This window comes from Zosterops lateralis (assembly GCF_965231275.1).
Source record: "Zosterops lateralis genome assembly, chromosome: 5".
NCBI classification, from domain to species: domain Eukaryota; kingdom Metazoa; phylum Chordata; class Aves; order Passeriformes; family Zosteropidae; genus Zosterops; species Zosterops lateralis.
This window is the reverse complement of record NC_139766.1, coordinates 28,227,838-28,251,227: the sequence shown is the minus strand read 5'-3', so window position 1 is coordinate 28,251,227 and position 23,390 is coordinate 28,227,838. Positions and strand designations below refer to the sequence as shown.

Genomic DNA, 23,390 nt, shown 5'->3' with positions numbered 1-23,390 from the left:
AAGCATTAAGGCCTCTCTCCTCAGTACCGTTCCAGCTTCCAGCTGCTTTCTGTTCAGGGGATTCCCTGAAGGCAGTGTGTTATGTCTTTTCAGTGATCTGCAATAGATCTCTTTCCTTTGCTTAACCCCATGCAGTACTTCTCCAATGCATCCCATTTGTCTCCAAGAAGTCCTAAACCATAAATGCCACTGACACAAATCAGAGTGGAAAATTTTTACTTTAGATACAGACACGAAAATAACCATAAATCATAGAAGTTCTTTTCATATTGCAGGCACATTCTCTTTTTCCTTTGTGCCAATGCATTATAACCCATGTAAATGTAATGAACTGTTCCAGAATGTCTTCTACCTAAAAGTCTGTCTTCTCAAGGACTGTGCTGTACTAAATTGAAATCTTTCAGAGGATCCCTCAATGCCTTATGCATAACAAGTACTTTTCAAAATTATACTGGGGGCCATTTATTGCAGCTCTGGGTCACTAGTGAGGAATAATTTCTGAAAGCTGACAGCCACGCAACAGGGTAGCAGCTTGGCAAAGAGAATCATCTGAGTACTGGTAATTCAATTTAAAGGCCTGGAGATATCTTTAGAAACATCACTGCTTCTTGCAGCGCTGCTGCTCTCGGTGATGTTAATGTGCACCATTATCTAGAGAGACAGCACAGGAACTGTTGCAGAACAGAACAACACTTCAGTGGTGAAAAAAGCATATTTCTCAGCTAAAAGCAAGCACTATTCTTTGAAGTAACACTTGAGGGAAATGGAAAATACTAATATTGCTAATCCAGTTCAAGGAATATATGCAATAATACATGAAGCTCTGCATACTAGAAAACTACAAATTTTAAAAATTTGTATAAGTTATTATTCATTATTGTGTTTACAGAGAAACACATTTATTCAACTATCATTAATTTGGAAGATTCAGTTGCTTAATACGTGGCTTTTGGTGAAGTACTTTTTAATCACTGTGAGTTTTTGGAAGTATAGGGTCCTCTCTGGAATGAAGCTAAATAGTGTCAATAATCCCAGTATTCTAGAAATCTACATTTGCCAGAGATTCGCTTTTAAATGGGTCATCAGGAAGGTGAATTCCTTCATAAAGCTAACAATGGCCAAGCTATTTTTGTGTGTTTTGATCAATGAAAAATAGTAAGGCAAATAGACAAAACAATATTATAATAAAAGGTAGTATTAAACTGAAAAAATACCAATTAAAGATCTCATTTTGAAAAGTTTAGTGCCACTAGGCACTAGTGCCACTTTAATGCAACTCTCCCTTAAATACGTGCCAAAAGTAAGCACAGTAGTCAGATTCCTGTAGATCTTATTAACCATCATAAAAGAAGATACCTTGTGTGCCTTAATGGGAGTATTCTTATTGGCAATTGTAAGGACTGATCTTCTCTCCAGCTGAGACTGCAGCAGGGTGACCTTAAGCTTCCAGCAATCACTGCTGATAAAGCCTCAAAGAACTTCAGATACAAATTAATTCTGTTGAGGTAGCAAGAATTTTGGCTGAGAAGTATCAGTCTAACTCTCAGTTGAGTGAGTGTATGCCATAGGATATTCCCTGAGATTATAAGTGACAATGGTGCAGACATATAAAAATAGCTGCATGTTAAAAAAAAAAAAATCTATCAAGTATTTTTGGTGTAGTGCTCAACAGTAGCAGGAGTACTACATATTATCTTCTGAATACGGCCTACAGCATATGAAGTAGATGCATAATTTCTTGTGCACATTTGTTAAACCTTGCTGTGTAAAAGTATTTTATCAGTTTACGCAGTACCGAAAACACAATGAGGCAAATGAGCATTTGTTTTGCAATGATGTGCTGTACAGGACTGGAGTCATAATGCATGCAAAGGAAACATGCCAGCACCTGGAAACCCCTGGAAAGTCTGCAGGAGCAACAGAAAATCCAGATATAAATGCTACATGTAGGGAAGACAATGCCATAGCAAGAAAACAAGGTTTTGGTGTCCATATTTAGGATCATAGGGACTCAGATTTTATTTTTTTTAATATTTTTTAACAGTAATCACATCAGAAGATTTCTCTTAAAAAAAAGCCTTGCTAGGAGGAGCTTTAGAATAAATGAAAAATAAATTGCAGACTGGTATTACATAAACCAAGCGATCTAAAGAAAATGAAATATTAAATAATTGGGCTATTAACATAATTTTTTCAAAAGGGCTCCAGGGGAATGACAGACCATTAAGCCAGTGGGGAAATGGATAGACTAAGACTTAGCTCAACAAAAATAAGGGAAAAAAATTATTTACGGTCTATGTGATACATTGCCAAAGAATTAAAAGAAGTGGTATATGGCATCTAGCATGGGGGCTAAAAAGCAGTTTTAAAGCAGATTTGAACAAGTGAGAGAAAAAGTTGATCTGAAGGCTAAATATGATTGACAGGTAAACTAACAAAGCTTATAAACAATCTTTCATGCCACCTCAAAGAATGGCTTACCTATATCAACAACAAGACTGCCAGGCTTTCGTTCCAGCAGAAAGTTCCGAACACGAGGCCATGCTTTGGTCTGCAGGTCACTAAAGTAGGCAGCTGTATTTTCATACACACTGTGCACGTGCTGCTTTTCTAGCTGGGTAGCCTCATGTTCCATCCTGAAAACATAATGAAGATTATGGATAACAAAACACAAACTATTGCAGCGTAGACTTTACATTTTATAGTCATGCATAATTCAGGACATTGTACATTTATATTCATAAAAATATTACATCCATCTAGCAGCCATATGTATAAAATAGTCTTTATTCAAAGGAACTGATTTTATTTCATGAAAGAAAAAATGTGAATGCATCACCTTCCCTGTAAAGCATTATGTAACTGCACATGCCTATGCAGTAATTAGCACATTCCCAAGTTCACCAACATAGCAAAAACTTACCTGGTGCAAGAGAGCCTGTATTCAGTGAAAGTGCAGAATGGTTATAGAATCATAGAATCATTTAGCTTGGAAAGACCTTTACGATTATCAGTCCAACCAGTTGTGAACAGGATTTTAAGAATCAACTTTCCTGTTGTTTCTAATGTGAATAGGCAAACTACTAATACGTTACTTGAAATACAGCCTGGTCCCTGAAATCTAAGTTCCTAAATCATGCATAAGTGATTTGTGGTTTATCAGCCCTCTAGAAGTGATTAGTTTGCTAAAGATTTTCAGCAACAAAACCTTGATTTCCGTACTTCCACTATCTTCATGTCTTAGCACAGTATTTTAGTTTAGTGATTCAACAAATGGTATCTTCTTAGACTTTAGCTATTACCCCTAAGCTCAAATAGAACACCAGCAGATGCAGACACTGAATTCCTTCATACAGAATCTATACCTTCCTCAACGTTTCCTCTCATCCAAGGACCAACCGGGTCAGTTTTGAGTATCCGATGAAGGCTGATAAGATTACATTTCAAAGTGTTAAGGTATTCTTCAAACTCATTTAAACCTGTTTATTTGGGAAATATTTATTCTCATTATTAAAACAAAACTCATTCAATTGTCCAAGAACTCAACAGAGAATAAAGCCTGTTTCCAAAAATCCAACAGACTAAGCAATGTATTAGCAAGATACAATCATAAAAATGAGTCTTTTGCATTTGAAAAGGTCAGAAGCAAAGACTTTAATTTACTTTCCTTGATTTTCAAACAATATACATTTAGTAACCATAATAAAAATTTCTGCTTCCTGCTTTTAATATTGAAATACATTAATATGAAAAAGATGAGAATATTTGAGAAATTATGATATCTATGAGAAAAAAAAATTAAATTTTTGTGCAATAAATGAAGTGAGCTGTCACCACAGCTGTCATACAGACACAATTTGTCCCACACCTGTCCTACAAAAACAATATTTTTAATTTAAAAAACGGGAGTTAATCCCAGTGACTGAAAAAAACAATGCACTTCAAGTGTGTGTGAATGTTTACAGAATAGTATGAAAGGCCTGATCCATTTTACTGTTACTGTGTAAGAGGTAGGGACAAATTGTTAACAATTTTCACAGTAATACAGTTTTGACTATAGTATCTATGAATACGTGTCTTCAAAACATTTATGTTCAATATTTTCACAATCCTTACTTTATCTTTTTTCTACAGTCCACAATTTTCTTTTATCCTGCATTAGCTCACATATTACTAGGTGAATATACACATATACATAAAAATTAAACTCAGAAACAGTATAGTCCATTGCTAATAGGAACATTTTCCATTTCACTGAAGAGTGAAAAGTTGTAACAGACTGAACAAGAGAAGCAACATAAACTTAAAATTATATTACATATGCCAGAAGCTACTCAATCAGAACTTTTTTCTCAGAATACATTTCAAGTTATGTTGTCACACAGAATGGGTTAGTTGCAGTAATTTCAAGCAAGTATTCCTCAGAGTCAAAAGCCCAATCCTCTGCTTCTACTTGACCCTTAAATAAAATAAATTAGGTGTTTCATTTCTCCAGCTTCCTTTTTTCTCTGCTTCAAAACATGCTCTGTTTGGTTGTTCAACTGCCGAGGAGTCTTCTATTTATAAGCAGTAATTCCAAAGACTAACAATGATTTATTTTATTTTGTTGCCTGATAAGCTCCTAGCTCTAATTTATATTTAATGTTTAGTTACTATGTGGTTCAGTGTATCCAAGTACTTTCTTTTATCTTTCCACTTGAAGCTCTTTGTTCAATCTTTGCAGTTCTTAAAAAAATCTGAAAAGGCAGAATGTTCTCAACCATTCATACTGAATTCCAAATGCTGTCTTTTTTTTCTCCATTTTCCTAAAATGTCTACACTGAATTCCAATGCAGATGGAGATCTGGCTTAGTTTCCTATTGAATCCATTGAAGAGCATTAAGTTCTTCCTTTAACTTTCTCCTTCACTGGAACTGGTACTGAGTCTTCAGCTACACAGGTCATGCTGGAGACTTCCATGTATCACAGCACAGCATTAGGTTGTTATTTTTAGATATTCTTAATAAATATTGTCAAGAAAATAATTTTGTTATAATAGAATAATGGTAGTATACTAAAAGACAAATTATTTCATGCACCATTTTGTAGCAACTTCCATTCCTGCTGATTGTTTATATTTGGCAAATAATTAAGGCACATGATGAAATTGAACTTGCCAATTTGACTTTGCAGTCAAGATCCATAATACTATCAGGTTTTACTTTGCAGCACAGCAGGAAATGTCCCAGCAATTAACCTCTTCCTTTCAATATTTACAAAATGCAAGGAACCTATGGAGTGCACCCACACCTGCAGCTGTACCACTTTCATACAAGTATACTGTCAACAAAAAAACCACAGAAACTTAGACCAATGTAACTTTACAAGCCAATTTCAATGCCCCTATTTCTCTTTCTAAACAAAAACAACCATTACAATTTCTTTGCTTTGAAAGTAACTGTCAGTGCCTCTGTCGGACATGAATTGTAGAAAATATTTGTTTCATCCAACTTCTGGATTTAACTTCCTGGATAATTGGAAAGTCTGTTTTGCAAAGCAGGTAATGAAAATCTGCCCAGAAATCCCACTGCTTCAGCATCTGCTCCAGTTCTCATTTAAGCTACTGAGAAGCTGTCTGGTAAGACCAGCAAAGAGAAGAGAAGCAGAAGGTGTAATTATGGAGACTTTTCCCATGCTCAACTCTTCTCTTGTGCTTATGCTCATGCAGAGACTTGGAGCAGAGACGGGGATGTGCAGTAAATTGGCACTGAGCTGTTCAGTCACTCTGCAGCAAGTCTTGACAAGTCCCCAAAATGTGAATGCAGCTCAACAAACATCCACCTCCTGCAAACAAGCAGCTTGGATAAAAACTGAAAAGCAGGATTCTCTTTCCTTTCAGTGCTTCCTGGGCATCCTCCTGGTGATTTGTTCATGCAGCTACAAGAGGCCCTTGTTGCAGCTGATCTATTAAATGAGGAAACTTAATGAAAACCGTATTTTCTGCAATTTCTGCAAAATTCTGCTGAATTTGCAGGGAAATGGATCACCAGTCCATCACATATAACATGAACAAATTGTTTGAAAGTAAACAGGTTGTAGTCCATTGACTTTTTCCTACACTGCTCTTTTCCCTCTTCACTAAAAAACCTCAAAACCAACCAAATAAAATGAGCCCCCAAAATATTACAGCTTCCAAGAAGGTAAAAAGAATTGTACACAATATACTTTCATAGCTATATATCTCACTAAAAGTTCTCTGACTCTAAGGTAATTTAATTTCTTCCCTTTCCATTAACATTCTGCAACCTTTTAGATAATTAACTTTTCAAGGATACTGCTTTAATAAAAGTCATGTTGCTTGGATATTTTTTATCCCTGCTGAAGTAAGAAATACATTTCAGCGTGACCTTGAAATGAAAACAACCAAAATTAATAACCCCCATTTCCAGCATTTTTAAAAAATCATGTTTGGGTCTTGTTTGTTTGGTTTTGATGTTTTTGTTTGTTTGTTTGTTGGGGGGAGGGGGTGTTGTTTTTCGTGGGTTTTTTGGGTGGTTTTTTTGGGAGTGGGAGTGTGTTTGAAATTTTGTTGTTGGTTCTGAAAGCATTTAATTTACAAGGTTGACTAATGGTATTAAATACCTCATCCTCAAGGGGATAAAGTACTTGCTGGCTCCCAGATGCCTGGAGTGTCCTGAAACTGAAGCGCAGGAGGAAGTGTTCAGTCCAAAAACACTGCCTCTACCACAGTCTACCAAAACATTTTCACACTTACCTGCAGTTCTGAATCACTTTCAGGCCTTCTCACCTTCCTCAAATTATCTCCTCCCAGTCACCTACAATTTTCATCTTCCATCTTCTTTTCATTTATTACATCTTCCTCCATCTCCTTTAGCGTACGCTATGTCAGCATGACTATTTAACTTGATATAATACTGTATAATGCTGTGAAGTCTTGACCTCGCTCATGTTCAGCTCCTCCTTGCCTTTATATCCAGGCCGAACACAATTCCTGGTATACGTCACAAAGCTTTGTCAATGGCCTCTTAAAACCACCTGGTAATTTTCCTGCACTGCTCCTATTTGTCTTGAAATCAATTGCTCTTGATTAATCTGCTCCACAGGCCTTCCTTGTCTTTTCTCTTGCAACCACCTATTTTCTCTAACCCTTGGATGAGCAGCACAAATTCACGCAATTCAGTGCAAGATTTCAGCCTATTAATGAGGACCCCTCTTAGATACACTCTTTTTCACATGCTGATGGGAATTCTCAATATCATTTTGGGTAAAAAGAACTGCTTCAAAGATCTAGGAAATTCAGCACAGTTGTGTCTCTCTTTGTTGCCACAGCAACATAAATCTTGATTACACATGCAACTCCAGCTATGGATGCAATAACCTAATTAATTGCTTAAATGGAACAGGATAAAGCACAAGGGCTTGGTCTACATCCTCAAAACCCCACTCTCCAACAATAACACATGCACCTGTAGCTGTAACTAACACCTAAGTAAAAGGTGCAGCAGTCCAATTTGTATTTCTCCATCTCTAGAATAGGGAGAATCACCTATGCAGTGAGAAATGTTTCCAGTTTACTCCCAAAACTTATCAGTCTTTTCATTCAAATACAGGTAGCCATGGAAAACAAAGTGCACAGCCCTAGTGGACTATAAACCAGAGTATTTTTTCCCATGCAAAGACAAAAATCCAATTCACATCAAAACATCATTGCAGCCCTTCTCAAAAGCAAACCTAAGATATCTTTATCAGAACTTTGCTCACCCTTGAATTGGATTTATAAATCATAGCAGCAACTTCCATTCTGATTGACAGTGATTTCTCATTTCAGTAACGCAAACTAGAAACTTGTCTATGCCGACATACCAAATGCCTTCCAGATATGAATCACTAAGCAAAGCAGCTGTATCAGTAAACAAATGATAATAAAACAAAATAATAGGCATGCTGTCATAAACAGTTAAAGTAACTGCAAAGAAAGTTTAGCAAGAGGATGCAATAGGAGATGATTTGCTTACATAAGTCTAACAGCTCCAATAATTAATTTCAACCACGAATGAACCATTATAATCCCATGAAAATGCACAGCCTGAAATCAGAGCAAGGGGAGCCCCATGCAGTATTAAAACCTTTTTGAACTGAAATCCTGATTCAAAACCCTTCCTCCAGTAAAATTTGGGAAGTTCCGAAAGCAAAATTTAAGAGTGGGACACATTTGACAAGAACCACTTTTAGCTGAAACACTAACTGTGAAATGAGCATTTTAAAGCAATTTCACTGATTGAAATGAAGTCACTATCACTGTATTTTTTCTTACTAAAATACACAGAACTTTGTCCCAGCAAAACATTAAAAGGATTGAGACTGCTCTTACAAGACTTTGGACAAAATAAGTTCATAGTTCGAGCTCTAGTAATGCAAAATGACAGCCATTCACTGTTACATTCATTTTGTTAGCTTTCTTTTCCAGTTCAGACAAAACCTAGTACTATTCATTGCACATTCTTGGATCAGTTAATCATTTAATATTCCCCTTGCTGTTTTGCATGTAGGGTCATAGTCTATGTACCTGAAACGTTGCACTGTAAACAGATTTATTTTCACTAAGTACATAAACTCTATTCTGTAGATAGGTAACATTCTGCTAAATGAAAATGCACAAACATGGACCCTTGGCCATTAAAAAATCCAGAGAGCAGGAACATACTCATGCAGAAGTTTCACAGTCCCTTTATGGGTCTGTTCATCTTTACTGTTATATCAAAACTCACAAATCACCTCCCAGCACAGAGTCCCTTCCCACAGTCAAAAACCCGTGATGCTGGATGGGCACTGATGTGGGTCTTCAGATCCTGCACAGAAACACTCTGTACAGACATCAGAGGAGAAGCAAGGCCTAGGAAAACTTTGGCCTACTAAGCAGGAAGGAAAGTCTAGTAGTGCTGAGAAGAGCAAATAGGTTTTTCTTCTCTACTATTCATATTAATTGCCACCAGGTGCCAATACATCACTGACAAAGCGATAGGGACTTAGGGAGAGAATAGGTTAGGGCTTTTAATTTCAGGGTTTTCTAAACAACTAGCCTAATAAACAGTACATAGGGAACTGATTGCACTGGTCTCAGATTAGACAGTCTCAGAGCCACAAGAAATTAGTTTGGAGAAACTGTGGGCAACATGTACAATCCTGGTCTCATCATATTCTAGTGAAAAAATTAGGGACAGTTGTTTTAGATTTTAGAAATTATGGTACAGTTGGTAGCATTTTGAAGCAGATATTTGAAGTGTAGTCATCAAAATTCACTGTCACACTAGAAGGATACCCTGAGCAAACCTGTCCAGAAATATGCTTTGGACATTCCTCAATAATTTGTTTGTATGATACTTGCAGACAGACCAAATCGTCAGGGTTCAAACGAATCAGACAATGGTATCCAGAAATGAAATGTTTAAACAGATCAAAAAAGACAAAAGCAAAGCATTACTTTTCAATAAGAATAACCAACTGCACAAAGACTGAACAAGGCAGGATGGGATGACTGGCAGCAGCTCTGCAGAAGTGGATCTGGGATGTGTAACATTTCACAGATTTAACACCATACATGCTATGTTGTTATGGTGGTTTAAGCAATATACTGTTGCCAATAAAAATAAGAAAAGAAAAAGAAATCAGGATCAGCACACAGAAATAGGGCAGATACCAGCAAGTTACATAAAATTTTCCTTCTCCTACATTCAGCACTGCTGCCATATCAGGTTGAGCATTATGTTCAACTTCAAGCAAGAATAAAATAGGAGAGAACAATTATGAGATACTGTATATATTTAAGAGATCAGAAATCACATAAATCCTGAGGAAAGAAATTTCTTTCAAAGTGTTGGTCTAGAATGAGAGAGGACCATCTCATAACAAGAAGGGCTGTTGCAAAATGGAAGGAAATACCTGTTTACCAAAACTGAAGGGTAGACAAAAGATAGTAGGTTAAGCTACAAGGAGATATGGATAGGGCACTTTAAACACAAGAAGATGATCAGGAAAGCACTGGAAATGACTGTGGACTAGGTAGGACACGGAGCCTCCACCAATGGGGTGTTAAAAATCAAAGTCAGTTAAGTACCTGTCAGGAAATACTCTGTGCCCTGCATCAGTATCTCAAAGCCCCTGGCCATGCCAATCTACCCACAAGGTTTCAATACAGCTATTTTTTCTCCTTGGTCACTGTATGTCTCAAACATTTGTATACAATCATCATGTCTCCTCGTTTTCCATCAGTTAAGCAAGCATGAAATATTTAGTACTTTTCATCTTCCCTGATGAATCAGTCAAGGTGGTCTTCTATAAGTACTTTTGTCATTCTAAGTATCCTCTCCATATGTCTGGATTCTTTAGGGTGAGGGATATTTGATTCCTGAATGTCTTTCTACAGTTCTGGAATTACGGTTTTTTTTTTAATTTCTTTTGTTTCCTCACACGCTGGGTTTGCATTTACAGTACTATTTTCAATTGGATTAGTTTTAATTTATGTAGTATAATTCTCCTTTTATTCAGTCATAGAGCTCATCACTGTTGGTGCTTACTTACTTGATGTAATACACAAAACCTCCCCATTTAAAATGATTTACAAACTGACTTAAGACTGCCAATTACTTGAAAACATATCTTCAGCTGAAATCTCAAAGACAGAAAGATAAGTAGCACATTATCAAGTAGGATCTCAAATGGAGGCAGCCAATGGTTACCTTTGATCTCAAGATGAGATATAAAATATTGTAGAATCAATTACAGTAATTACAGAACTACTAAGTGGTTTCTCTTGATACACTTTATAAACTACGCTTGATTTTCATGTTTATTACAACTGAACAAATAATTTCCTACCTTAAAATATTCATATACAAGTGTATTCCAGTGTTCAGTATACTCGCCAAATACAGTTTTAAAAGAACAGATGTTGTGGTAGACAGTACTAGCTACTAAGTTACCTCAGTAGATGACCACCTGAATGAAATCAAAGCCACTATGACATTTTTTTTAACATACAAAACTAAAAAAATCTGACTGATACACCTTTTTTTTTTTTTTTTTTTGTGAGTTTTAGTTCTAGGAAGTCATATATCTCTATTTACTCTCTTGAAAAAGAAAAGGTGTCTCATATGTCTTTGACACTAGTGCTTAGGAGTGTCATCAGTACTCTCTAATAGTAACTGGGTGCTTATGCAGCTGACAAAGGCTCCTGAAGATACACCAGTAAACCTGTCAGGGTTCAGATTTAGACCTAGACACAGAAAAACTGCATTATATTGTTACTAAAAGGTTGACATGTAACACTCTGTGAAGTGTCTGTCACTGACAGCTTCTTCCAGTGGTAACTGTAGTAGACTGAGCAGTGTGAAGGTCTAGTGGTCCTGTAGTCAAAATCTCTAAAAAAGATCCTTCATTTTCCCAAATCACCAGACCTTCACTCAAAGATTATTTCAAGAGCATTACAGTATGAGTGATACCTTTTTACAAAACTCATTATTTCTAAGCCTTCTATTTAAAAGACGAGAGAGGCCTTTGAAAAACACCATTTTTCCTCATCAGCATGAAAAGGAAAGGCTCCCTGGGGGAGCTGAAATTTCATATAAACATTACTAAAGTTCTCTAATTGGAAAATATTTTAATCCCATGGCTTTTTTAGGTGTATTTTTTTTCTTAAAATCAGGAAATTATTGTGTGACAAGGAAAAAAAAGCTGATGCCTACAAACATCAATACACGGAGCATCAAAACAAATATTAGCTTAGAAGAAATTTGGGCTGTAAGCAATTAACTCCTCTGAAATTATTACATGTTGATATGAATGTAAAGTTTTCTTCAAAACAGAATATTTTTCAACAGCAAAACACAAACCAAGTTATACAGTGTCTTTCATCCAACTGTGTTCCGCTTAAACTTTTCTGAGGAAAAAAAAATCAGCCAGGATTCTGTGTCACATGAGTTCAAGTCAGTTACATAAAGCCTGGCTATGACACAAGCATTTATCTTATTTTTCAACAGTTAGACTCTTTTTCTCTCAGTCATTCAGCTGATATTTCTATGTCCATTTATGAGGGTACACACCAAATTTTTGAAGTACCAGTGTCTTTATTCTTCATTTTTTCATGTAAAAATTATTTCATAAGCATATAGAAGTCTGAAGTATTTTTCAATCTCTTTAATCTTCAAAAATTTAAGAGACGTGTGGCCCTCAAGCCATGGTTTTGTGTCACACAGGAGTATTCTGTCACTATTACTACCTATAAACTATCTACCACGTAGATGCTGGTACTGCAAAGACATGGACATCTGCTTAACTTTATGCTGTAAATCATCTCACTGACCTGAGGTAGCCTATTAATAATAACTAAAGGCAGGAATTTGCAAATAATATTTTTCTAGACTGAGCCTTACACTGTTCCAACTGTCCCAATTTCTGTCTCATCCATGCAGAATGGACAGCAGAATACCTGCAAATCCCAGAGTTGGCATGGGATGTGTTTATCCCTTGATGTAGGGCTGATTTCAAACTCTGTTCAAAGACATGGGCTATAAATAGCATATATTACTGAAATAAAAATATTTATGTACTAGACTGAAAACAAATTACTAAAATGAAGCCAACCCTCCCGGGTGCATTAAGGGGCACAAAAAAGTCCTGAAAGGACTAGTTCTATTGCTCATGGAGAGGCTGCTGAAGGTTTGTTTTTTGTTTATCTTTCTCGAGTTTCATGCACAAAATCATAAACTCCAGCAGCACGCTTCACCTGAGCAACTGTATCAGCAAGGAATGTCATCCTGGGCACTACATCAGCACAGCAGGGCTGCTGAATTCTGTCAGAAATTCCTTGCAAAAGAAAAGGCACGGGTGAGCTGAGTCCCTGAGCTCTGGCTGCTCCCACTGATGCTCAGAGGGAATGAAAATCCCTTTACAAACATTCATTAGGCAGTGAACACTCTGCAATGCTGGGAGCTCTATGTGGAGGCAATACCTCACTCGGTATTTAGAATTCTCTAGGAAAAGAAAATAATGATGAACTGTTAATGGCTCAGGATTGGTCCAGGTCATTGCTTAGGACTGTCTGCCAACGCACAGCGCGTACTTAATCTTCAACTAAACAGGCGACCACGGAGAAACTTACTATTGCTGTGGAAATTTCCCCCCCACGTTTCGTAAAAACCCCCCTCCCCAACTGCTACAGCAAATCCAGCTCCAGCATCCACAGCAGTTCCCAGCTCTGCACCCCGCGGCTCCGCTCAATTACACTGTGCCATGGGGAGAGCGGGAGGGCACCGCACGTGTGTGAGAACATTCAGTGACATCTCCAGATCCTTCCCCTTCCCTCCCGGCTGGGTCAGCGCCACAGGGGCGACTCCCGCGGGCTCTGCGGGCACCGTTTTTTAAGACGATCGTCTCAATCTGCAAAAATGTATCCCGACGCTTTTTTTTTTTTTTTTTTTTTTTTTTTTTTTTTTTTTTTTTTTTTTTTTTTTGGGCTGGTGCGGGTTTTTTTGCGCTTTCCCCACCGCTGGGTTTATTCTTGTCCCCGAGGCCACCGTGGGGCGGAGCGGGCTGCCCTCCGCATCCCCCCGCGCCCACCTTCCCTTCCCTTCCCTTCCCTTCCCTTCCCTTCCCTTCCCTTCCCTTCCCTTCCCTTCCCTTCCCTTCCCTTCCCTTCCCTCCCTCCCGCTGCCCGCCGCGCTCACTCACCTGCTCCCGCGGGGCGGCGGCTCCATGCCCGCGCCGGGGGCGGCGCTCGGCCGCAGGGGCCGGGCCGGGCCGGGCCGAGCCGAGCCGAGCCGAGCCGAGCCGAGCCGAGCCGAGCCGGGCCCAGCCGAGCCGCGGGGCCCCCGGCGGAGCGGCGCGGAGGGAGCCGGAGCCCTCCCCGCACCTCTCCGCCGGGGCCACCCCCGCGCCGCGCGTCCTGATCCCTCACTGCCCCGCCAGCGGGAGGAGGCGGGCTGAGACAGAAAAAGGGCCGGGTTATCGATTCCCGGTTAACTCTTCTCCTTGCGGTCTGGTCTCGTCCCTTCCCTTGGGCGAGCTCTGCCAGGAGGGTGGTGCTGATGGAGATGCTGGTGGCGGGGGGATGCTCCGCCAGGGAAGCGGGGGGCTCCTGGGTGCGGGGGGCAGCAGGGACCCCCAGCTCCTCTGAACCGAGGCGATGGGAGCCGTGCTGTCTGTCTGCTGATGGCAAAAGCGGCCAAGGAAGATTAGCCCTTGCTCATTTAAAGGTTAAGTGTAAAGCTAACCTTTGTGACTAGGTCCTGCCTGCAAGTCTTCCCATCCCATGACTCTTGAGAGTGAATAATTTTTTCCCCTACTCCCGCACTGATGCCTATTAAAGCAGTCTAAAAATGGCAGATTGTTTCTGTACTTTCCTATACTTACAGGGTTTTATTAGACAAGTACACAAAAAGCCAGCCATGCACCAGCACTATAAACATGAGCTAAAGAGATAGTCCTGTCCCAAGAACTTATAAATTATGTATAAGAGATTACAGATAAAGAAGAATGCAATGAAACAATATCAGCCAGTATGACAGGCAGGGAACTCAGCACAACATTGCACAAAGAACTGAATGTAGTGAACTATTTACTGGTACAGGTAGTCTTCCGCTCAAATCATTTTTAAGGTACCTGAAGAGAGGATTATGAGGAACATGATTGTGTATTGATGGGATTTTCAAGACTGAAAAAAATACTCAAGAAAAAGCATTCCCTTTATTTTGACAATCCCACCTGAACGAAAAGATTCAGGGGAAAATTATATGAACAAGATGAGAATAAGCATACTGAAAACACATAAACCTAATAGTCTGTTACATGTATCAAAATCATGGAGTAATGATGAAACTCTTGGTCTCCGTTATGAAGGAATTCAACAGCTAGATAATAACTAACCTTCTTTACACCTCCAAAGAGCTTTGACTAATTTCTAAGACATAAATGTCCTTTCCAAACATTGTGTTGACTTGTCCCTGTTTTGCCATACTTCCATGTACACTCTGCTAGTTTAATCCTGTAATGTAGTGTCAGCTAAATCAGCACAGACAAATTAGGGTCTGCCATTCCCAGACTCTTGGATACCTTATTTTTGGAAGATGATGCCATATATGCCTCCTTCTTCCTTCAGGTAAAATTCCTCAAGTGTGAATACCACCTTATGTTATTTGTTAACATAAATATTTACTTATTTTAAAAGCTCTTCAGTTTGAAATAACTGCCTCAAATTCAACCTTCTGTGAAAGAGATTCTGATGTAGACTCATAAAACTCTACTGTGGGGAATTCACACAGCCTTTTCCCTTACCACCTAATCTTTCCTGAATGGTTCTTAAAACTACAATTATGTATCAGTCCTATAGATTCTCTCCACACTTCCTGCTTCTGATGCATTTAAAATAGATGTTAGTCATGTAGCTTAATACACTTTTAGAAAAAAAACAACAAAACAAAACAAAACAAAAAAAACAAAACAAAACAAAACAAAACAAAACAAAAAACAAACAAACAAACAAAAAAACCCACTTAATTTTTATTAAGGTTTTATTAAGGTTAACCCAAACCCCACATTTAATAAGATCTCATCAGGGTCTCATCATACAAATTTAGGCAGAATGAAGATAGAATACCTTTTCCTTTGGAATACTATGCATCTACAATTACATAATAAACTGCCATCTATAGCAACCACTCCTCCCTAAACAATTAAAAGACCTCATTAAAATCAATTTTTTCTATATTAAAAAGGATTTAGGTCACTTAATTTACAGACATTGGGAAAGCCAGAAGGCTGCCCATGAAACCTTAATTCAGACCTCTTGTGCTGGTGCATTACAACCCTGTACTTAATTATAAGTTTGTCTGCAGAATACCAGGCTCCATTTGGAACATTTGAAATTATGTAGTGGCAAGCATGTAAGACTTGCTAATTATGTTGCCTCTTGCATTCCCATTTACTTTCCAGCATCTCTTTTGTGCTCATCCCTTATCATCTCTCATCTGGAGATTGTTCTTTCCCTGGTCTGTCTGAAACCTTTACCCTTAGATAACCTTTTAAAGTCAATCAGGTAAAGGTTTTACCATAGGGTTACAGCAATTCTAATTATTCCTTCAAAGGTTATTTGTGACTTTTCTCCAAAGGTGAGGGGAAAAAAAATCAAGGGAAGAAAGAGAAGGAAATCCAAGGAAATTTAAGTTTCCAGGTTGAAGCAGTAGGGAAATAAGGAATCAAGGTCAGTCTTCATGATATCATAGAGCTTCCTTACTACAAAGGATCAGCTCTCAAATTACAAGCTTTACAAAGAGACATTTGTACTTGAAAGCAAAAGGAGGCATTAAGTTGCCTGGTGCCTTGGAGGGGAAGGATCATGCTGTGTTTATAAATAAGGCTGCAGTGTCTCAGTAGACATTCTGGAAAACTGATGATTTTTTTTAAACTTGTGACAAAACCTCTACTTTATGTCTGCTTCCAGTCAAAGAAGTCCTCATCAGTCAAAGATGTTGTTTCCTCTCTACAATAAGTCTTACAAAGAATAAACACTTTTAAGAGGCTTATTTTCTATGCAGATGCTTGAGAGGTAGTCCTGAGCTAGTGACTTACACCTTTGGTTGGTGAATTTGGTCTTTACATAGAATTATAATGTTACTGTCAAACTGTAATGTTGTTGTAAAAAGTTTTCCACCAGAACTAACAATAGATGGAAGCAGTAGTGTTTGTGATAGTACTACAGTGAACTAAAAGCAATAGTTCCACTTTGTGGGAAATTTTAGACCTGAAAAGGCTAAAGAAATAATAATCTTTAATTAACTATTATATCAGTAACTATTTGTTTTGGGGTTTTTTTCTGGAACATGACAAACCAAATAAAATTCGGGCTAGAAAAACCATGCCATTTCCCAAATGAAATGGGGTCTCTAAAGGCTTAAGTTTCCCAGTGAAATTGATTATAAGCATATTTTGTTTACCTGGAAATCTCAGTATCACAAAAGTCAAATTTTCAAAAGAAGTTGCTAAAAATGGTAGCTACTGTCCTGAGTGCTTCAGTCTTTAGGGACTTCCTGACCCTTTCCCATACATTGTCTTTGCAATCACTGGCAATAGAAACTTGATTTCTTAAATAAAATTCACATCCTTTGCTTCTCATTTGTTTCCAGGAGTTTTAATAATAATAAAAAAAATCCTCAAATTTTTGATAATACTGTGTGCTAAGCCATACTGCAGGGTGTAACAGATTTACTTTGAGTGAGAAGAAAGCAGAACAAATTTACTGAAAGTAAGTAAGCCATGTTACAGTCCAGTAAAATTAAACACTCATGGCTTCAGGAACATAACTGTGCAGATTTTTTTTTCCCATAGGCTTACTGTGCAGTCAGGCTTGTGTCATGGGAGATTTTTAATGTGTGACCTTCATAGCCTAACATGCAGAGCTGCTGTGGGGATTAACTAGTTAAGATTTGTAAAGTGCTTTGAAGATTATAAGGCATTAAGTTGCACAAGTGCTAAGCACTATTATTTAATACTTAAGTACAACCAAGCTTTACAGGACAACTCATGTTCACCTCACTAGAAAGAGTCTTTGTGATTTCTTTGTGATTTCAGTACAGCTGTTGCAAGAGGTAAAGCAAGCAGAACAGACCACAAAAAAGGGAAATTTCTTTCTTGTTTCACTATCAGAAACTAAAGTGAGATAAAACTTCAGTGGTATTGCAGAAAAATTAGTTGAAAAAATATTATTATGAAATGCAATGATAGAAATCCACATAAAAATGCACGGCTCCTTAATTGCCAGTACCGTTATTTTTACTACATCCTATATTGCCCAAGTAGGTCCACAGACTATTCTCCAAGAAGTAGAACTCAAAATCCCAGACCTACAGATGGACCAAATTTATCAGCTGAAAATGCTGCCAAGTGACAGTAGAGACGGGTAAAATTTGTAGATTGGCAAGTTATCCTTCATATTTAAGCTTATTTAAGTCAAAATTTTGGAAGAAAGATGAACACAGACTGTCGTCTTTATTAATTAGATTGGGAATACCTTGTTCTGATACAATTTTTTTGTTGGGTTTTATTTTGACATAAACCTTCCCCTTTCTTGTTTTGTAATGTCAGTTTTCAGCAGCAGGAAGTAATTGGGATTTTTTGTGGTAGCAAAGGGACAAAGTATTTGTTAATAAAATAACAATGCAAAACAGGACAATATGACAGTTTTGCACCTAAGTATGCTGGAGATAGAGGAACAGAAATGTTTCAGGACTGCTGACAGGCACATACTGTAGAGGTTAAGGTGGCATATTCTTGGACCCTGAGCTGCATCCCAGCATCCTGAAGTCACAAAGACCTTATTTGGCATGCACAGAAGGAGGGCTGGGTTCATCTACCTTACAAGGACTAATTATGATTCAATGGCATTGTCTTTTCAGGACAAAGCACTTAGTACCTGCATTTCTTGCCTCTGCAAAATGCTGCGGACATTTCACAAGGACAGACTTTTCAAGTATGTGCATTTCCTCTCTGTGGCTAAAAATAAAGATTACTTTTCTATAGTGTTCTGACATTTTGATCTCAATTGAAGCGTATAATAAAAATTCCATTCACTGACAGTCTCCAGTATGACCTGAAATGCAGCTTTAGATATAAGTAAAGGTAAAAGAGGGTGAATAGTGTACTTGCACAATAGAGATACTTGTCCGTTCCTGGGTCATGGAAGCTACAGGCCCCGAATGCTTCTACTTCTCTTCAGAAGTCATAAACTTTGCTTCCTCTATTAAGTTACTAACAATCATTGGTCACAGAAGATCAAATTACTTGTCCAAAAACACAAATGAAGTCCACAAACAATCCAGAGTTCAACTTATCTTTCTAGACGGTGACCTGGTCCCAGACTGCTTTAGTTATTCAATTTAGAAACAGCTTAGAACAGACTAGAACAGTGCAGTGCACATTGTTCAGAGAAGCAATTTGTGTGTGGTGGCAAATTTGACTCAGTGCACTCAGTTAACAGGGTCTTACCAGGCTTTTGACCAGCTGTCCCAGGAGACGTGGGAAACTGGAGGTAGTACTCTTCATTCAGATTCAGCTCTAAGCTCAAAAGTGTTCTTGCAGAGATTCAGGGCTTCTTTGTTCTCAACACATTTTAGAGCTTTTCCAAGCCTTTATCTGAGGCTCCACTCACCTCCACAGTTGCTCTCCCACCACAGTGTCACAGCAAAAGCAAAAAAAGCAACTCAGCTGTAACATTCTTTTCTTTTGCTTTTTCAGGAATCTTTTTCTTTGGTTTTCCGACTGTCTTCTCTTTTGTTTAAGAATCCTAAATCATACAATGGCAGCTACTCGTTATTCATTTTAAATTCATTATGGGTTACTTAGGGTGTTGCTCATACCAACAATAAACTACGTGACCTGCATTAGTATTCTTAATGCTTATTTTGGCTGAAGTGAAATTGTGTTTCTGAAAGGGCAGATATTTACCAGGTGCATTACAAATCTAGTTAGAATTTGAAAAAATACAGCTCGATCTTCTGATGCCTGAGTTACTGAGCTTGAAAGATACAACGACTGCTATCGATTTCTCATACTTTGCAGATTGTCACACACAGTTTGGAAACGGGTGATTCAGTTCTCATGTGATTTTGGAATATTGAGCACAAAAGACTTAAATACTGTAAAAACAGAACCATCAACAAATATTTTCCAGTGTTGCTAAAGCCACTCTCTATTGTACCATAGAGAAAGAAATACAGTAAGAGAGCATCCCATCAGTCCCTGCATGGAATGGATCACACACCATTAACTGGCAGTGCCTATGGATCATGCTGGTAGTGGCCACATGGGCAGTATTGAAAGATGGCATGTCCACAGTCTCCTCATACTGACAGCAGACCAAGACCATGAGCATCTTTTCCTTTCTTCAGCTGGAGGATGAGCTTATAATGACATTAAATATTGTCTTTCTCTGCTGACCTAGCTGCCTGAACTACTGTGAATATGTCAGATCTCTGGTACCCTAAGCTCCAAGCAGAAACTGTTTTTCTGGGGCTGTAAGGTCCTCTGGCTTTTTCCTACAGTGCCTGGGGCTCCTATTCTTCCCATGCATACCCATATCCTATAACTCTCAGGACTAAATAGCCCAAAGTGCTCATCTTGACCCAAAGCATAGAGCTCTGCTTTCTTGTCCATCAGCTCATTTCATGGGGGGAAGAGGAGGTGGAGAGGAGAATTAAATTAGTCCAATTTAATTCTTCTGATCACCAAGAAGCAGAAAATATATGTGATGTGCTCCAGTTATACCTTCTTGTCTAACTTGCATTAGAACTAGGAAAATTCTCACTTTAGCTGTATATGTGTAACAGTGAGAATGTCTATCCTAAGTAGAGAAAAATACTCTGTCTTGGCAAGAAAAGCTGTTAACATCAAAGAGTCTGAATTTGAGTTCTCAGTATTTCTGGACTTATTCCCATGGTATTCTTCTTGCATACTCAATCCACTGAAATGCTGAAAATGTTTCTTCTATTCTTTTGTATTTAAAAATGGATTGATGGAAAGGAATTTTTTGGAAGTCATTTTTAGAGATGGCTCATAGACCCATTATATTCCCGTTATATTCCCTTTGCCCATTTTTACATTAAGGTAACAAAGTGAAGTGTCTTATGCTTCATTGCAAACTGATTTTCTCTCCCTTCAATTTTAGTTTAGTTTAGTTTTATGAAAAGATATCTGGAAAAAAAACCCAAAAATGAAGAGAACATTACTAAAAATAAATCCAAGAAAGAACATGTGTTGAAGAGTTGCAGAGTCCTCTCAGTCCAGAAGAACAGACTTAATAAAAAAAGTGCTCTTTTCTCAATCCCATAACAATTAACTCAATAATAAGTAGGAGCTTCTTAAGAACTTCTTAAGAAATTCTGCAAAGAACTCCTATTATTGTTATGGGTCTCCACACATGGGTCTGGAATGGGCAAATCTCTACCCATGTTTATCATAGTCTCACCAAAAACTTCTACCTCAACCACTTCATTTCAGAATCTATCTTTCTGCATCCTCCTATGAGCAATGAGCACTATCGGAAAAAGCCAGAGGACCCTATCAGATTCAGAAATGCAAATGGAAGTGAATGCTGAAGAACAATGATGTGGCATTCCAGACACCTTACCTCAAAGATTTTTCTCTAAGGTCATCTCTAACTTCAGATATTAAGTTGTTCACAGAAGAGGGTCTCCAGACAGTGCTGTGATAGATATCTGATTAAAAGATCAGCACGTCTTCACAATTTGGCTTTGTGGGGCTGAAGAAAAGACTGTATATCATATACTACCCACAATCTACTCTCCTAAATCCCTGTGCTCCCTCCCCAGGCTACAGAATTGCAGGTGTGCAGGTGTTGTGAAAGCACTTGTAGGCTATGCTCTGGATAGGAATTAAGTCAATTATTAGGTCTGAGAATCTTAATCTCTTTCCATATCAAAAACTTTTTAATAACTTTCCTTTTCCTTCTCCAGAAAGGAGAAAAATCTTGGGGAAAATCCTGACAAGGCTGCTGAACTGCTAGTCCAGTCCATTGCAGTTCCAGGCATAAAAGAACACTGCCTCACTTGGAAATTTCTCATTCTTTTTCCAGGAATTAGCTCCCTCAGCTTTGCTTGTCAAGAAGACTCAGGCTGAGCAAGGGGATTTACTGCACTCACAGGGGCAGTAAGTACTGAGCTGCTATCCTGATTGTATATTATGGACCTATTCCATTTTGAAGGGAGTTCCTTGTAATTTCCAGCTGGGTCTTTAACAGAGGTTTTCACTTTGACAAAGCTTTATTTTTCTTTTTATAACAAACTGTCTTTTTGAATTTCACTTCTCATCTTGAAAATATACCTTCTTTAGTTCAGTAATGCTGTAGGTTCATTTTTCTTTTGCCTCTGAAGGATCCTAATACCAGGAAGATTACCCAAACTACACCACAGAACTTCAGCAGACTTTGAAATGGTTAGCTATTTTAGACTTACCCATAGAGCTTACTTTCCAAGAACATTCAGGTTTCTCCTTTGGAAGCATCCTGTTGTTGCCAGAAGGGAGAAATGAACATGTTCCTCCATTGATCTCACTTGGAGCATTTAGGCCTCTAGAGAATGACCAGTGGGAGAAAAAACACCTGGCATAAAGAGTAAAAAGATGTGGTTGAAATCAAGTACTCCCAAAATCTTTAAATACAAAAGCTGTGTAAAATGCTCTTGAGCACAAGTTGACTTTAGGTTGGCATCTCTGTATTTTGACAAGAATTGCAACAAAGACCTGAAGGGAAATGTCTGGTAAGGGCCAGGATGATGAATGTTATTGCATTCAGAGGACAGGAAACAGGGAACTTCTTTACTTTCTCTGGATATGCTTACACAGTAAGTTGTTTGGCTTCTACCAGTTTAACCACTTCTAATCACACTTGTCACATAGCTGTGCACTAGTTCCGCATCCACAGTAAAGATTTTTAGAACTTGCTAACTACATATCTGCACTTGGACAACATATACATTTCCCACTAAATCAGACAAATGGATGCTGCTGAGCCATCTGTTTGAAAATATGTTTAGTTATATAACCCAAGTTACAAGTACTTCTATCGCCCTGAATTTTCTTGCTTTCGAATGTTTGAACCTTCGCAGCATGATTCTCATGCAGCTTCATGTAACTATTTGTATTTTTAGAATTTATCAATGTGTTCACATAGTTCTCCTCTGGGAGGAGACTTGATTGATGGTAATGGTGACCAATTAGGTTCATGAGGTTGCAACCTTTTTTAGCCAATCTTTGGCTTTTGTACAAAGTGTATATAAGTTGATGGATTCAGAAAATAAAGAAGCTTTCCATGTCTGACCTGCTGCTGCCTGCTGTTCTCCGTGTGTCCCGAAATAGCGGACACATACTTCCTCACAGATGAAGATAGCTCAGGCTTAAATGGCTAAAGAGAAAGGGGGCTGTGCATCTGAAATATCCCCACAAGACCAGAAAATACAATGTAGGAACTGTACAAAACCTATGCTTTTCTGCAGAAGTGTGGAAGCCTGGCAGGATTCCTTGGGTCATCACAAACGGTACTGAAATCTACTTAGACCACTGAACTGAACCTCACTGTCTTCATTTGAGTGAATATCTAGATATTCCTTAAGTCAATATGAGACCTATTTAGACTGGATTTCAGAAAGCAGATCAGAGGGAAAAATATAGAGATGTTGGGATTTATGAGTCTTAACTTTAAAAAAAAAGTGGGTTTTTTGGTTGATTCAGAGTAAGAATCACAAGACCACACTGTTTCCAAATTTGCACTTGCTACTGATGTTAGGTTCCCCTTGAGATTCTTGTACTGCTTTGATAAATACAATCAGACC

At 38.2% G+C, this 23,390-nt stretch overlaps 1 protein-coding gene across 4 annotated transcripts in view; it reads right to left on the bottom strand.

The window, feature by feature from the left end:
• Positions 1-23,390, bottom strand: part of TRMT9B (tRNA methyltransferase 9B (putative)) — a 110,361-nt gene that overhangs the window by 5,770 nt on the left and 81,201 nt on the right. For all 4 annotated transcript variants that reach the window (XM_083860747.1, XM_083860749.1, XM_083860750.1 and 1 more), the window contains 2 exons: positions 22,017-22,162; positions 2,482-2,636 (listed from right to left, as the gene is read on the bottom strand). In XM_083860747.1, the coding sequence (XP_083716873.1) occupies positions 2,482-2,636; positions 22,017-22,042 (181 nt within the window). In that variant the 5' untranslated portion in view covers positions 22,043-22,162. The remainder of the gene's footprint in view (positions 1-2,481; positions 2,637-22,016; positions 22,163-23,390) is intronic.